Here is a 16,481-nt window from a genome sequence, read left to right as displayed (position 1 = left end):
TTTTCGTTTTTATTCTAATTAGTCTTACCATGAACGATACACAATTTTTCTCGTATCTTATTTCAAAAACATTTTTTGGTATTTTCTCCGTATTTTTTTATTAGATTAGATGCTATTTTATTATTAAAAAATCTATACTTTTTGAAAAATGTCGGCTTGCTGTTAATACTTTTTATCATGTATATATAAATTTTGCCTTCTTGAAATTTCTTTTACTTTTTCGAATTTGTTTATTTATTTAAACTAAAAAGAGGAGCTTTGTTGCAAAAAATCCTTATGCTTAAAATAAAGCTTTCAAAAGAATTTATTATATCTAGTAGTCTCAAGATACTTAACAAATTTCCTTTATTGACAAAGATTATTTCTTCCATCTATGCGTGGGGTTTATTTTAAAGAAGACATAAATGTTTCTGAATTATTATTGTATTTTTACATTAAAAATGCCTCTATTCTTAATGTAAAAGTGTAATATTTCGATTTACTTTTAAATTAATCTCAATGTAAAATGGTATCATGTTAATATATTAATATATTACCATATTTATATATCAGATTATTTCTGCATTTGAAGTATCCAGGATTCACAAGATTTTAAAAATACAGGCATGTTATGAGTAGCCATTACGGAACACTCAGCATAAATAAGAGCAGGTATTTATGCAGTTTTTAAATGATGGAGAAAGATAATTAAATTTATTTTATTTTTTTATGGAGCGATTCTTGTTTATTTTACTTCTACCGGAAGTACTTTTTATATTGACAGCTATTCATTATTATTATTCTTCCAAACTTATTTCAATATTTTTTACGTGTCAGTTGATTTAATTTGTTTAATTGATTATTTATATTTTTAATTACACATAGCATTAAGGAGAGGGCCAAAATCTTATTCACAATACAGCGCCTTTAACGTTTCTGTTTCATTTTCGGAGATTTTCCTCTTGGTTGTCGTTAGTCCAATTTTATTACAAGCTTTTATTTCTTTTTAAATTTGTTACTTAAACTAAAAAAATGTCAAGAATCAAATTTTTTTCCTACTTTATTTTTACCGTTAAACAGGGGAGTGGTTCGTTAAAGACCCCTGGATTGGAAAATCCCTTCCTGAACTTCAAGCTGCAAGTTTACTGCATCAATTACAGGCAATCTCCATTTTATGAGTCCCGCAGTGGACTGATCGTAAAGACACGGTTCCAGGTAGAACATCGAAGCCAAGCATCACTACATCAGTAAGCGGGTGGATGACCACTCTGATCAGCCTGAGTAGGAACCGAAGGTGCGAGGTATCGGTCCTCGTGAAAATGTTCTACCGTAAAGTGTTCGACTACACGCCCAGTCGTCGGGCTGCCAGAGCAGGGGAGGCCTCCCTCTGCAAAGGATAAAAATTGCGATGGCATGTCTTCGGATCATCCTCAGGGATGTTTCCCAGACCGTCGCCAATAGCCCTCTGTACCGTTCTAGTGCGACGTAAATAAAGTACTTACTTACTTACCTACCATTTTATGAATGTTTACGATATGGAATGCTTCATTTTTGCCTATAGAATGTGAAGGAGGGTGGAGTGTTAAAGAGTTCAGATAAGGGAGAGGGCCAGAGCATCGGTAATCCGACAATCCGATTGTATGGGCTGACTCTTTTCGACTGGTCGCTGAATGTATTATTAGATATTTAAGTTCTAAAACATTGATGTTATGGATGTTTTGCACTAAAACCAAATATTTATAATTTAAAATCCTTAGTTCATAGAATATTTAGATTTGTCTTATCAAAGGGGAAAAAATTAGAGTTATAAAGCGAAGTGTATATTATTTAAAAACTTTATTTTGAAGACATTTTGTGACTGAACTAGCAAAGGAAGTGTGCCTCTGTGAAATATGCACTGAAACGAAATTAAACTTAAATTAATGAGCTGGGTTGAAAACCTTGAATAGGGTAAAACTTTGTCACTATTACTGCTCCTGGGGTAAGACATGCCCATTTAAAGTTTTATTTCATTTATTTATAAAATTAGAAAACATTTGTTTGTTCCCTTGGATTCTTGACGCAAAGGTTCAGTTGTGCACCTTCTACCAGAGAGATCAGGGGTTCGAATCCTGGCTGAGACGCATGATTTTTATTTCTAGATTTCTGATCTGACAATAATTATAATATCACTATTTAGTATGTTTTGTGAAACTTATTATTAACATAAATTTTTAATCAAATCAATTTTTTTACGAAATTTAACGTTTTAAAAATAAAAAAAATTTGATGAATTTTTTATTATTTTTATTTTTTGTTTAAAATACATAAATTTCTTTAGGAAATTTATTTGTAATTTTGTAATTTAATTTTTAAACATCTTTAACTGAATTTCTTTTATTTTGTTACAAATACTTTAAGTTCTAATTAGATTTAGATTTAAAAATATAAACGAAACTATATAATTCTTCTTAAAAAAGATAGAAAGAAAGGATAAATTAAAAATAACTGTACATTACTGAAAAAGAAGATTAAGTCATTGAAAATACAAACTTTGTTGATACAAGAATCTACAAGAAATATAAACACTTATACATACGTGGTTATAAAATCAATGAAATTCTTTTTCACGAGTTTGGCATAAGTAAATAGCAAAGCAGATAAAAGCTGTTTCATTATTTGATATTTTAAATTAAATTTAATGTTTAATGTTTTGTTGAAAGTTAAATTCTATTTTCTTTAGGTTGAATTTTGTTGGAGTTTAAATTATGCTTAATAATCTACGTATGGTGTATAATAATCCACGGAGAAGAGAGAACCGCTCTAATGAAATTCTCCAACAATATCAACGGAGAATAGTCAGAAATGTCTCAGAAAGAGAGCGGCGTTCTAATGAAACAATAGAGAACGAAAACAACGGAGATTGACCAGGAATGCTAGCCAAATTATTTTCGCATTCATGGACAGATGATCTATCACAGAGTTTTCCCGCTGTATTCAAATGGAAAGATCAAGGCTGAACAAGCGTTTTACGGGCCACAAGGCAAAATGTATTGCTGGGACCTTTCCTGCAAGCACAAAAACCCTTATTTTCGTAGTTTGTAGAATTTTTGAAGACTCTATTATGTATAAATGGAGTCTTTATGTGGATATAAAAAATTCTTTTCAAGGATTTTTTTAAAAAAAAGGGAAACTAATTAATAAACACTATATTTTTTGTAAGGAATTTGGGTTAGGCTCTCAGCAGTCTCTGTACCCAGGACAATCGTACCTCATTGCCTCCAGCTCCTAATTATGACCTTAGGAAGGAGTAACTTGGCTATGGACGATTGTGTATTTTTGATGCTTCTGAAAAAATCCATAAAGTGTTTGCTACATCAAATCAATATTGAAATGTATATGCTATTTAGAATTTTGTTCAGAGAAATCAAATATATAGTTAGAATTTTGTTCAGTGAAACTAAATATGTACTTAGAATTTCGTACAGAGAAAACTTTTATGAACTATTTGTATTCTAAATTTAAGTTTTCCAAAAAGTATGCAAAGCTACTCGGAAATAACATATCCAATGAGCGAGCGAAGCAAGTTCCTCCTTCTAATTCTATGTTCATTGATACTGATCGAATGGTGAGTTCATTGACAGCACCAAATTCTATTCTAACTCTAAGCTATAAAATCAAGTAGTGATACAAACCGATTCTTACGTAAAAATAAAATCAAATAATAAAAGAAAAACAAACAAACAAATAAATTAAAATCAAGAAAATTACTATGATGCCGTGGAAACGGTGTTACCTTAATTTTATCAAACGTTTACAATATCGAACTCGTCGGGAAAGCTAGAAAAAATAGAATAAACAAGTTTAATGTCGGCTATGGTTTTAAAAATTCTCACCGAGCAAGATGATAAAATTCTTTAGTCATTTTGAGTTCTTATAAGGAAAGTATGTAACAAAAGAAACTATGACAAGTAATGAAATATTAAAAAGATTATTTATTATAAGAAACACGTATGTATAATAAAGGAATTCAGCTTTTAGTAAGCTGATTTTATTTAACATCAATATAAAGCAGTAACTCTTCTTAAATAACGTATTTATATCAAAAAAGCACATATTGAGGAAAAAGTATGATCATACTTTAAACTTAACTTTTTTTTTAAAGAAGAAAATTTGAAAATTGTAACAGATGCCAAACAATTTAAAAATAAAAAGAGTGAATTTTTTCTTTAAACTATGTCCCAAAAAATATGCATGAACCAGATGAGATTAATTAAACAAGACAAAAATAGTTCAGACAGCCTCTTCTTCTTCAAATTCTCCTTCTTCCTCTGCAGTAGCTTCTTGGTACTGTTGATATTCAGACACAAGATCGTTCATGTTAGATTCAGCCTCTGTAAACTCCATCTCATCCATGCCTTCACCAGTATACCAATGCAGGAAAGCTTTACGTCGAAACATAGCTGGAAGTAGAGTAAATTAGATGGTAATGTCTCACCTTATTTTACCCTCTTGAGAAGAGTTATGTATTAGCGTTTAGTGTCCTCTATGCAAGCGCAAAATTACCTAGTGACGTAGATTTTTAATTGTCGGCCTGAGACTATAGTCTGCTAATGCATAATAAACTAGTGTCATAGATTTTTTTTTAAGACTCCGCGACTGTAGTCCGTTTTGAGTTTACGCAATGGATGCAATACTTTAAGACATTACTGCGAATGCTCTCTCTGAACTAGCCCTATAAGCGACTCTTAGATTATAAACAACGCATGGACAAGCAACTAAACCAAGAGCAATTAAGTGTAAACTGAGTTAAAACGCGTTACTCTTTTATTATTATTTTAATTGTTATGCAGTTTAAGAACGACATTTTAAGAACAAATTCATTATATTTATTAAGATAATTTTAAGTTTATTACATTACAATATATTTATAGATGGTATTCTGTAATCAACACCCTTGATCATTTTTAGAAATTTTGACAAAATTAACATGAACAAGCTATTAACATTACGGTTCGTTGATAATTATTAAGTGAATTATTAAGGTTAATTATACAAATTAGTCTGAAACAAGCTATTAACTTAGGTACCCAGTTAACCGATTGTCCAGTTTATTAAGCCAATTACTACTGCAATGGGCATGATGACATTTTTCATGGAAATCACTTGAGGTGTGATGATATTATTTATAACTAGGAAGAAAAAATTCCCCAATGGGAAACGAGTTTATTCTCCGGTTAACTGGTTAAAAATATTAAACTATTTTTTTTATGTCGAATTAATGGAATTGCGTTTTTAGCAATCTATATTTTAATCATTTTCCCGCTTCATCCGAAAACAAATTGGTGTATCCAATTTTAATGCTACATATAAAAATGGTTATTATAATGCATCGTGTTAAGAAAAAAATGATGAATGGAGAAATTTCTTGTTAGGTGTTTTTGACGATAAAAATCATCCTAAAATAATCAAAGAAGCTGATTTTTTTCATAGACACTAGAAAGATTTTCTCAAGTGTTCGGATGCGAGTTTCTTTCTTTCTTTTTGTCTCTTCATAAAAAGTTTTTGAAAATAAATGGAGTTAGTTAACACTATATTCTTAAATTAAAATATGTTGATTACCGAAGATGATTTACTCTATAATAAATACACTGACATTTATATCTACCTTTTCCACTGACAAACATTGTAAAAAAAATTAAAAAGCCTTGTTCAGATTTTATTTAATTTATTTTGTTTGGATTTTATCTGTGTTACATAAAATTAGTTTAGCATATTTTTAGGCTTAAGCATTAAGAGATAAAATTGTTTTATTGTCATATATTTTCACCACTTAAGTGGTTACAATTGGTAAATATGTGTATTTAATTCCTATTTACAGCAAATTTCAAGATGATTCTTCATAAATTTAGAGTTAGGCTTGAAAATATTAAATTCAAATGAGAAGTTGCAAAAATTTATATATTTTAATGAGAAAAAAAAAACTTAAACTTTATCGAAATGTTGCTAATTAAAAGTTAAGCCATAAAATAATTGTAGATTTTTTATGTTTAAAAATGTTAAATAGAATTAAAACAATAAATTGTGAGAAGTATGAAATAAACAATATTAGGTTCTTATCCATTCGTCGGTGTAGGCCATGGAGTCATCAATGAAAAAGCAGTAAATTCAACTGTTTTGTTTTAATTTTTAAAATTATTTATTTATTTATTTATTTAAATAAATAAATAAATAAATAAATTAATAAATAAATAAATAAAACAATTAAATTTACTTGTGCCGGCGAAATGAATAAGTAAGCAATCTTGTTATCTGCTTACCTGTGAATTGTTCTGAAACACGCTTGAACAATTCTTGAATAGCCGTATTATTTCCAATAAAGGTAGATGACATTTTCAGACCCCTTGGAGGTATGTCACAAACTGCAGTTTTTACATTATTTGGTATCCACTCAACAAAATAACTGCTGTTCTTGTTTTGAACATTCAACATCTGTTCATCCACCTCTTTCATGCTCATCCGACCCCTGAAAATAGCTGCTGCTGTCAAGTATCTTCCATGTCTTGGATCACAGGCAGCCATCATGTTCTTGGCATCGAACATTTGCTGAGTCAATTCTGGAACCGTCAAAGCTCTGTACTGCTGACTACCACGAGAAGTAAGAGGTGCAAATCCTGTTATGAAGAAATGCAAACGCGGAAATGGTACCATGTTCACGGCTAATTTACGCAAATCTGCATTAAGCTGCCCAGGAAATCGTAAGCATGTGGTCACTCCAGACATGGTGGCTGAAACTAAATGGTTAAGGTCTCCATAAGTAGGGGTGGTGAGTCTTAAGGTTCTGAAGCAAATGTCGTATAATGCTTCATTGTCAATGCAAAATGTTTCATCTGTGTTTTCTACTAGTTGATGTACAGAGAGGGTTGCATTATAAGGTTCGACTACAGTGTCTGAAACCTGAAAATGTATTGTAACGAGCACGTTAAAGATACAATATTAAATTGAGCATAAATTTGTAAAGTTCTTTTTTAAAGCACGAAATGAAATTTTTTTTTTTGTGTCTCTTAAATTTATATTCTAAATCAAAGGTAAGTTTTAAAAAATATGAACAAAGATACAAACAAATTAAATTGGGTCCCAATAAGACAAAGATAAGGAAAGCGGCGAGAAGAGTAATAGAGCTGAAATGTTGCTCTGCAGTTAACAAATTTTAAAAATGTTTTCAATTTGAATTTTTTTTGGGAATGCCATTTAATTAAGCGTGAGTTTATTTGCTAAAGTTTCAATAATCATTGAATACATTTTTTTCTGTGTCGAATTTTAATTACTTTTGGAAAAAGGGATTCAGTTATTTTTTACTGTATTCTCAGAATTTTGGGTTATGATCTTTTTCAAACGTTCTGCATTTTTAATCAAAATGACACATTGAAATTATGTTATTTTGTAACGAGTGCACGTAACTTGCAATGTTAGAAGTTAACAACTTAGATGTTATGGGATTAAGGGTAAAAAACTTCTTAGCAGTGAAGTTGAAATATTTATTAAACCAGTTTAATAGTTTTTTTATTATCACTTTTCAAGAAATGAAAAACCCAGGAACAAAAATTGATGATCCATCATATACCAGGTTTCGAAAAACCGCCCGTCCGGCCGCCCTCGGCGGTCAAAAATTCCCAGCGGACAACGAATTTCTCGAATCCGACGTCCGCGCGGACGGCTATTTTTCCGTTAATGTTCGTGATACATTTTCAATTTTTGTTATCTTACAATCTTTTTTGAAGGAGTAGATAAAGAAAATTTTTCTCAAGAATGAGTGTCATTTAAATTTAAGATACACAACATCGTTAAACACCAGAAAACTTCATTCCTCCGAGCCTAAGCTATTTATTAAACCTAATGCAGCAAAATGACCCACAATACAGCAACATACTGCGAATGGTGGAATTGATGTTTTCTCTGTCTGGGAGAACTGCAGAGGTTGAAAGGGGCTTTTCAGCAATGAACTTACAAAGAAACACATTATGTACTGGTCTTAAACAAGAAGCGTTAAACGCAATTATGAACATCTACCTAAATGGAAAACCTATTTCAGATTTCTGTGCAGAAACCTCTGTAAATCATTGACTTGATCGTGGAACTGTCAAACGTCATATTTGATTCATTTAAAAAACGCAGTACCCTCGGATAAATTGACATTCCAGATAACTTGACCTTTGTCATTCAAATTATTTCATAAAAGAAATAAATTATTTCATAAAATAAATAAATTATTTTATAAAAGAAATAAATTATTTCATAAAAGAAATAAATTATTTTATAGCAGAAATACTATGTTACTATTAGTAACCTAGTATTTCTTTTGTTACTGTATAATGTATTCCTAGTATTTGTAATCCTAGTATTTGTAATCCTAGTAACTACTAATTCATTGTGCAATTTATATAAATGTTTGTAATAAATAAGAGAAAATTACATTTTTATTTATTTAGAAGCTACGGGTTAGTTTCAAAGGAGGACGGGTACATTGTTGGACAAGCCGTCCTCGGGGACGGGTAAAATTTCTGAGTTGTTTCGAGGCCTGACATATACTTAAAAAACTTTACTCCGATACATTATCCAAAAAAGTTTCCGTACTACTTAACTAATATTTAAAGATTACAAATAACCAGTCACTTAGCAATATGTTTTTTTAATGCTTAATATGAAATCGTAAATATATTTTATGGAAATATTATTGTTTTTTTCTTTATCTATAAACTACAAAAATGTGGGTTATCATTTTTACCCTCAAAATATCAAATTATGTTTCAACGAAGCAAACATTCACTGATTAAATGATACTTTTAAATTCTTTTTTACTTTATTAGTATACTTAGTTTATTTTGTTCATGCTTGTAAGGTATCAAGCTGATAAACAAAGTTTAGTAGAGGAAAAAAATGTTTAGTTATCTTTTACTACTCCAGAAAAATTTGATCGATGATATTTTATATAATATTATTCGGTGACATTTTATATAATACTTCGAAGATTATTATTACAGTATACTAACCAATTTCAAACTTGCAGTTTCTTTTCTTTATTTCAAAGAAAGTTAGATTATTTAAGTTAATATACTTTTTCGGTAGCTATTGTCCCGTTATGCTGGCTTGTTTCGATGAATTAATCTGACTTAGAAGATTACATATTTTATAAATATCCTTCGGCACTTTTCTCACCAACAATGTCAATTTGTCATCTAGAAGACACATGTGCTTGCATAATGTGTGATAAAATACATAAGTTAATATAAATGTATGTTGGTTCGTTCATATAATAGTTAATTTGTATTATTTTTAGCTTTTAGACCGGTAACTATTATATTACTTTGCTTCTTATCAAGCAAAGATAATAGGCAATCCTTATTTTATAGATAATAGGCATCTGCAATTCTGTGTAAAATTTTAATCTTAAAGGTCTATTTTTACTGGGTGCGATTTTTTCGCATTAGAAAGAAATCGCATGCGAATGAGGACCTGATTGGTGAGTTTTTCGCGGGTGAAATTATTTCATCAATCAGGTTCTTATTTGCAGGTAAATTTTTCGCAAGCAAATCTCATTAATCAGCAATTTTTTTATAGCTTACATAATAGTTGATTTTTATTGTATTAGACCTCCAACTATTGTATAATTTTGCTTCTCTAATAGCTTTTGTCCATTTATTATTTTTTTTTTATAAATAAGAGCCATCTGTGATTTTATATAGAATGTAAATCTTCAATCAGCTACTCTTTTTTTGATGAATTGCAAATAAGAACGAAAATGTCAGTTAATCCACAACGGCAGTGAAATAAATGTGCCTTCAATGTGTATAACGAACTGATCAAGGGATAATTTCTAGTATTTTATGACAATTATAAAGAATAAGCTATTCTCAATATTATATTCCTTAAAATTTTAAATTACAGTTCTAAAAAAAAATGTGCAGGTAGAATATGTTAAAACGTACTTTTGGAGATGGCACAATGCTGAAAGTGTTCATTATACGATCTGGATATTCTTCTCTAATTTTAGATATCATAAGGGTGCCCATGCCTGAACCAGTTCCCCCTCCAAGAGAATGTGTCATCTGAAATCCTTGCAAGCAATCACATCCTTCAGCTTCTTTTCGGACGACATCCAAAACTGAATCCACTAGTTCTGCTCCTTCAGTGTAATGGCCTTTAGCCCAATTATTACCAGCTCCGCTTTGTCCTAAAATAGTTTTGTATGCATTTTTAAGGCAAGACTAGGTGAAAAATATCCTCACAAATACAGCTTTGTCCAATTAAAACTAATAAAAAATTGCAGGTCTTAATAATAATTTAAATTAAAATTCTTGAATTTAAAGAATAATATATTTTAAGTTTAAATTAAACAGTAGAGTACTATTTTGTAAATTGTAGTTGTACCAATATAAGAGCTACAATGAGAAAAATCATACCAAAAACAAAATTATCCGGTCTAAAAAGTTGACCAAAAGGTCCAGATCTCACTGAATCCATTGTTCCAGGTTCTAAATCGACCAAAATAGCTCTCGGAACGTATTTTCCTCCTACGAAGAATAAAACATTATTTAATGTGACACCTTATATTTTAATAAGAAAAAAAGCGGGCATATGAAATAAAATTAACCGAAATTTGAGGTCATGGAATGTCATTCCATAGATTGTAGCAATATAAACTTTTATTATATTTATTTGCACGTTGATTTCCAAAATTACCGATTTATTGTTCTAATTTTTCGTCCACTGTTTTTTTTTATTTTCTCGCTGTATCATTAATCAATTATGGTAACAGTTGCCATTACGAATTTCTATTCATTAAAATGATGCCTATGCTTTTATGCGGCTTATCACTTAGGCCTATTGTTCTTAGATTAAAATGAATTAAAATAGATTAGCCGGCATATTCCTATATTAAAATGGAAATCATTCGCTCATTTGAAATTTATTTTTGGGTGTTATCAATGTTATGCTGCATTTTAAGTGAAGAATAGCTAGCTAAAATTCTATAAATATTTAAAAAACTTATAATTTTAAAATTTTTTCCTCTTTCTTCTCTAATAAAAGCTGAAGAAGTGAAATTCTTTAGCGGAGTATTACATACATTGACTTCTTCAACAAGGTTATGCGAAATTAACGAAAATATTGCTCACAGTAACTGATCTTAGAGTAAATAGTGTAGTAAAAAAGGACTCCTTTGAATTTTTGGATTCAAATCACAACTCAGATTTGATTAAAATTTATATATAGATGCTATAAGCTGTATGTAATGTCTTTATACGTCAAAAATATGTCTTACTTGCAAGAATTTAGTTTGTTCTACGCAATATTTAGAGAATTCTTCTTCTATTACTTTTATATGGTAGATAAAAAAAGTTTTTTATTAAACAATTTACGATGTTTCATTACATATTATTTAATTTATAACAAACCCTGAAAATTTTACAAATTTGGAAATAGTTATAAAAATTCAAAACTTAAAATATAATTTTTTGAATAACAATTCAAAAAGGGATGAAACATAATAGTTCGAAAAAATAATACTTGTTTTTTAAAGTAAAATTTAATTTGGTTTTGGTACTTTTAACGAAATACAAAATATATAAAAGTTGAACTTCAAATTTAATCAATAAAATTTGAACTAAAGTCAGTAGGATTATTTTTAATTTCGCTTTCTTCAAGAATTCATAGAATGTTCATACTTTAAGGACTAAAAAGTGAATGATAAACAATCTAACAAGTATTTGAATGTAGAAAGTAGAAATAGAAGAGAAAAGCATTTAATTTCAAATAAAAACTAGAAAGGGAATAACGTTATACACTTTTAGTATTAAAGTATAAAAATTCAGTGTTCTTTTTCACCTGTTGCTTCGTTGTAATATACATTAATTCTCTCCAACTGCAAATCAGAATCTCCGTGATAAGTTCCAGTTGGATCGATTCCATGCTCATCCGATATAACTTCCCAGAACTATGAAATGGGAAAGTAAATAAAGAATATTCGAATATTTCACTGTTACATGTTTGAAGCTTATTGTTGAATACTGTAATGCTATTAAATTCAATCAGTTGTGTTCAGCCTGATGAAATAAGTATCCCAAAAGCTGATACATTTAGGATTTTTGCATTTTTCAATTGATTATATAAGTTATCAACAACAGCTTTAAAATTTTCTACTAATTATAATTATAGTTTAGTAGATCGAACGTAATATAAGTGTTATTGGCTACAGAATTAGAATATTTAGAATAAATACCATAATTGAGGTGCATTTCTTTTATGAAAGTAGCATTTTCCCTTCATATTAGTAAGTATTGTTTGTTTAAAAGGAAGTATGTAATAATTGTCGAGAACTTAAAGAAGGAATTTAATTAATTGTATACATCAAAAAAGTTTTTGAAGAGAGCACATGCGTTCTAAAATAACTTCTAAAGAGATTTTTTTTCATGCTTTCCTGCTGCTAAAGACTTGGATTAGTATTTTTTTCTTCCTTTCTTCTTCTTTTTATTTCTTTCATACTTTTTTTTTTAAAGATTTTTATCGTTTGCGAATTTTTCTCCACATATTTAGTTTCGGGAATAAATTAATAAGTGCTGAACTATGAAATAATAAAGAAAATAGTGATAATTTTCAAGTATAAAAATTTATTTTTTTGTTATTTATAGTTGAAACGTATTAGTGCATTGGAGCCTTTTTTTTTTACGAAAAAATAGTTACCGAAATTCTTTAGCTCTACAGACAAAATTTTATTTAAATTTTCTAACAATAACTATAAACATTTAGATAAAGCTTTTTTTTAGAAGAATGAATTTAAAATTAAGAGGCCTCTCTAACTGAGTAGTTTTAAGCAGTCCGTTTTGTAGTGTGAAACTGAGTAGAAACTGTTTTTGATATTTATATCAGCATGAGTTTAAAAATATTAAACAAGCCAATGAACAAGTTCTACAATCCATGCTATTGAATTCCGCAGATTTTCAATGTAGTGCTTATTATTTAAAGATTTTTACTAAATATATATTTGAGAATTTTCATTGCAATTCTAGACCATGATAAAAAACGACAACGTTTTGTTTCAGAACACTGAAAAGTGGTAATAATTTTTGATCAAATGCTTACAGCTACCCGCTTTGAAAAGTAACTTAATTGCTAGTTAAACTAAGAGTTTATCATTTTCGTTAACTGAATTTATGAAATTATTTTAAATCTTTTGATTATACGTTTTATTTTAATTTTATAAAATTATTCGACGTGTTCTTTTATAAGAATGTCGACCGTTATAGAGAACAAAGTACATTTTTTAACATTTATAATAAATTACGATTTCATTTAAATATTCTAAGTTCAATCCTTTAAACTAATATCAAAATAACTATGGGAAAAATTATTGCTTTTAATTACTACATAAATAGTTTTCCCTGAAATATAAATGCTGTTTTCCTAATGTTCTCTGTCAGTCAGTTTATTTCTGTCATTTAAAATCTAAATTATTTTTTTATTTAATTTTTCTTTCAGATAATATAATTGACAGTATTTTAAATCCGTAACATCGATTTGTGAATTTTAACCCATATATTTATCGACTAGATCATATCTAGATTTGCGTTAAGCGCTTGAATTAAACTATTGAAACTGATACATGGTTGCTATAATGTTTATAATGTTTTTTCTTCATTAAAAAAGTCATTATTATTATTACTCATAATTTCTTCACAGCAAGTATATTTTACATTTAAAAGCCAAAAAAACGTATAACAAATCCTTTAAACAAAGATCTAAGCAAAAATTTGTAAAGATTAATAGCCAAGGTAAGAATTCCTTTACTTACCTTGGCGAGAGAAAAACTAACGCTGGGTCTGTCGCCAATACTTGATTTTATACAGGGAGGATGTGCACTGCTGAGGTACGTTCCCTTCTTTTCCGTTATGCGGAACTTATAAATTTTAAAAATGATTTTTGAATAAGACATTTTTTTAATATAACAACTGAAGATCTGTATCGCTGTTTTAAGAAATAAAAGTATTATTCAAATTATTATCCTGTTTCATCATCTACAGTTTATTTTATTTTCTACGTATTTTATAAAGAACTTATTTTTATTTGACCACCGATGATTCCACCGACGCCCTTCTAAACTGTGATGAATGCATAATTAACTTTTCTACTATTCTTTTTTATTTAAATTTTGAATCAATCGAATTTCGTCTTTGATAAAACTAAAACTTCAATCAAAATCATTCGCTTCAAAAAATTCATCTGCAACAATCTGTGCAAGATTTTTTATTAAAACAAGAAAAAACAATGCAGTGTACTAACTGTTTTCTTTTAGTGTTCCAAGATAATTCTGCCAAGAGTAAAACGAAAAAGAATTTTGAATAAAAGAACGAAACATTTTGATGATGTTAAAATAGAACATTTTTAAGCATCATTCATTCATGATACACGTACTAGAAAAATGTGCACACTTTTTCGATTAGTCGAAAATAGTGCTAACTAAAAAGAATGATCACTCAAAATAAATGAAATATTAACGGTTAAGAACAGAATGTAAATCCATGGTTAACATTGAATTACTGAAAACTTATAACACACATCATGTACGAATATCAACATCTGGCTACGCTAAACATTTTAATCAGATTTTATTGTTTATTCAGAGTACCAATACAATCGCTTAGTTTATTTATAAACTGCGTAAATAAGTGCTAAAAGCATTGCAAATAATTGCTAAAAGCTATAACTGCTGAAGCTGCAATAAACTGCTAAATCAGCATGATGAACTTAAAAAGACTGAAAACCTTAATACCAAATAATTTTTTCTCTTTCAAGTCATGCAATTATCAGAATTGCGTATTTTATAGTAAATCTTATTAGTGAAAAGTTTCATTCATGGCTTGAATTCGCCAAAGACGTTATTTGACAATTGTGCCAATATTTGTGTTGCATGTGTTTTTATACATAACATCACATCTTCAAGCTGATAAATATTAGTGTACTTTCATTTCATGACAAAAATTATTGATTTATTTGGTAGAAAATTTTGTACAAGTACATAACTTTCGTTAAATAATGAATATTCGGTATTTATAAATATATGTTTGCATCATTAAATTTCTAATTTTTAATTTATGATCAAATCTTTATTTTCTTATTGATATTTATTTAAATTTTTTAAAAGTAGAAACGGAAATGTAAATGTATTACAATCATTCTTACTTTTGCTCCGATTTGGTTTCCACATTGGCCAGCTTGAATGTGTACAATTTCTCTCATTTTTTACACAAACTGAGACACTGTTTTCTAAAAAATGTAGAAAACCTAAAGTCGTATAATAGTACTCACAACGCGTATAAATTAATATGAAAAACGACAAAAATAAAGTTCTATAGAAAAATTGGAACCAACATTTAACCAGGATAATCTTTTAATGGATTTTCCGTTGAAAATAAATCGCACGTGCTGTTTAAAACTGAGAAGCTGAATGTATTTTAAAAAAGATATATTTTTTTATTTTATTAATTCTGTTTCTGAAACAATTTTTAAAAGTTCTATTGAGCATAAAATATTAGATGCTCCGCATTATTTCCTAGAATACTTGATATTGCTTCCAGGAACACGTGACTTCTCCTACTCTTTGAAATCGTGATCCTTTTATTAATTTTTTTTCGAAACAAACCTCAGTAATTTGAAATTAATGACATGAAACATTAAAAAAATGCATTTAAAAGATATTATAAGATATGTACAATATTTCCTGATTATTGTTAATTCAATTTTCTTTAATTAATTATAAAAAACACTGAATTCTCAAACGTGTTCTTATTTTCAATTTTTGTGTTTTCTAATCAAATTAGCCAGGTTACTACTTTTTGCCTTAATTAAACAGTAAACAGGTAATAATTAGGTACCGCAACTCGAGAGGAAGTAGACCACTGGACTCAACTGGATGTGTGTATAGGAGCCTTAGTTGTGTGTGAACAAGATGACGTGTTAAAGTTATAGCTATTAGGCTTTGTTTATTATCATGCTGGATTAATTTTCAGATCAGATTCAACTGGGTACCTTCAAGGGATAAGCATGGTGTCAAACCTGTTTGGCTGCTAAATCGTGGCATAAACAAATGCCCCGATTCAGAGGCCAATGAGGTTCGACACATAAGGATGACTATTTTACATAAGTAGTAGCCACGAATTTTGCACTACTACCTATTCCCTAAGGGTCTTATGATTTTCTTGTAAAATATTTATTGTAAACAGAATGAGATGATTCTCCGGTGAAATTAAAATATTAACAAAGGAATCGCAATCTAGAAAAATAAAGTATTTCTTTCTTTATTCTAAAGTTTCACTTTCTATGCTGAATTGAGTGAGATCAAACACGATTTAAAAGAAATGAAAATTCAGAAGTTGAAAGGATTTTTACTTTTAACAGTACTTTTGGCAGTAACTTTAAACAGTACTGATATTGTTTTGTACGCATCTCACATTGCTATTTAGACAAGCAAG

General features: G+C 29.0%; 1 protein-coding gene across 1 annotated transcript; it reads right to left on the bottom strand.

Annotated features, from left to right (window-relative positions):
* Positions 1–3,934: 3,934 nt before the first annotated feature.
* LOC107441779 (tubulin beta chain) lies at positions 3,935–15,405 on the bottom strand. Its single transcript, XM_016055155.5, has 6 exons — positions 15,193–15,405; positions 11,842–11,950; positions 10,419–10,529; positions 9,945–10,189; positions 6,279–6,915; positions 3,935–4,421 (listed from the first exon to the last, which is right to left on the bottom strand). Exons 1-6 carry the CDS (start codon positions 15,247–15,249, stop codon positions 4,252–4,254), a joined length of 1,329 nt encoding a protein of 442 aa, XP_015910641.1. The 5' UTR covers positions 15,250–15,405; the 3' UTR covers positions 3,935–4,251.
* Positions 15,406–16,481: the final 1,076 nt, after the last annotated feature.

The sequence above is a fragment of the Parasteatoda tepidariorum genome, chromosome 1 (assembly GCF_982258835.1).
Source record: "Parasteatoda tepidariorum strain Cologne lab strain chromosome 1, Ptep-v5.0, whole genome shotgun sequence".
Classification (NCBI taxonomy): Eukaryota; Metazoa; Arthropoda; class Arachnida; order Araneae; family Theridiidae; genus Parasteatoda; species Parasteatoda tepidariorum.
This window is presented reverse-complemented; position numbering and strand designations above follow the sequence as displayed.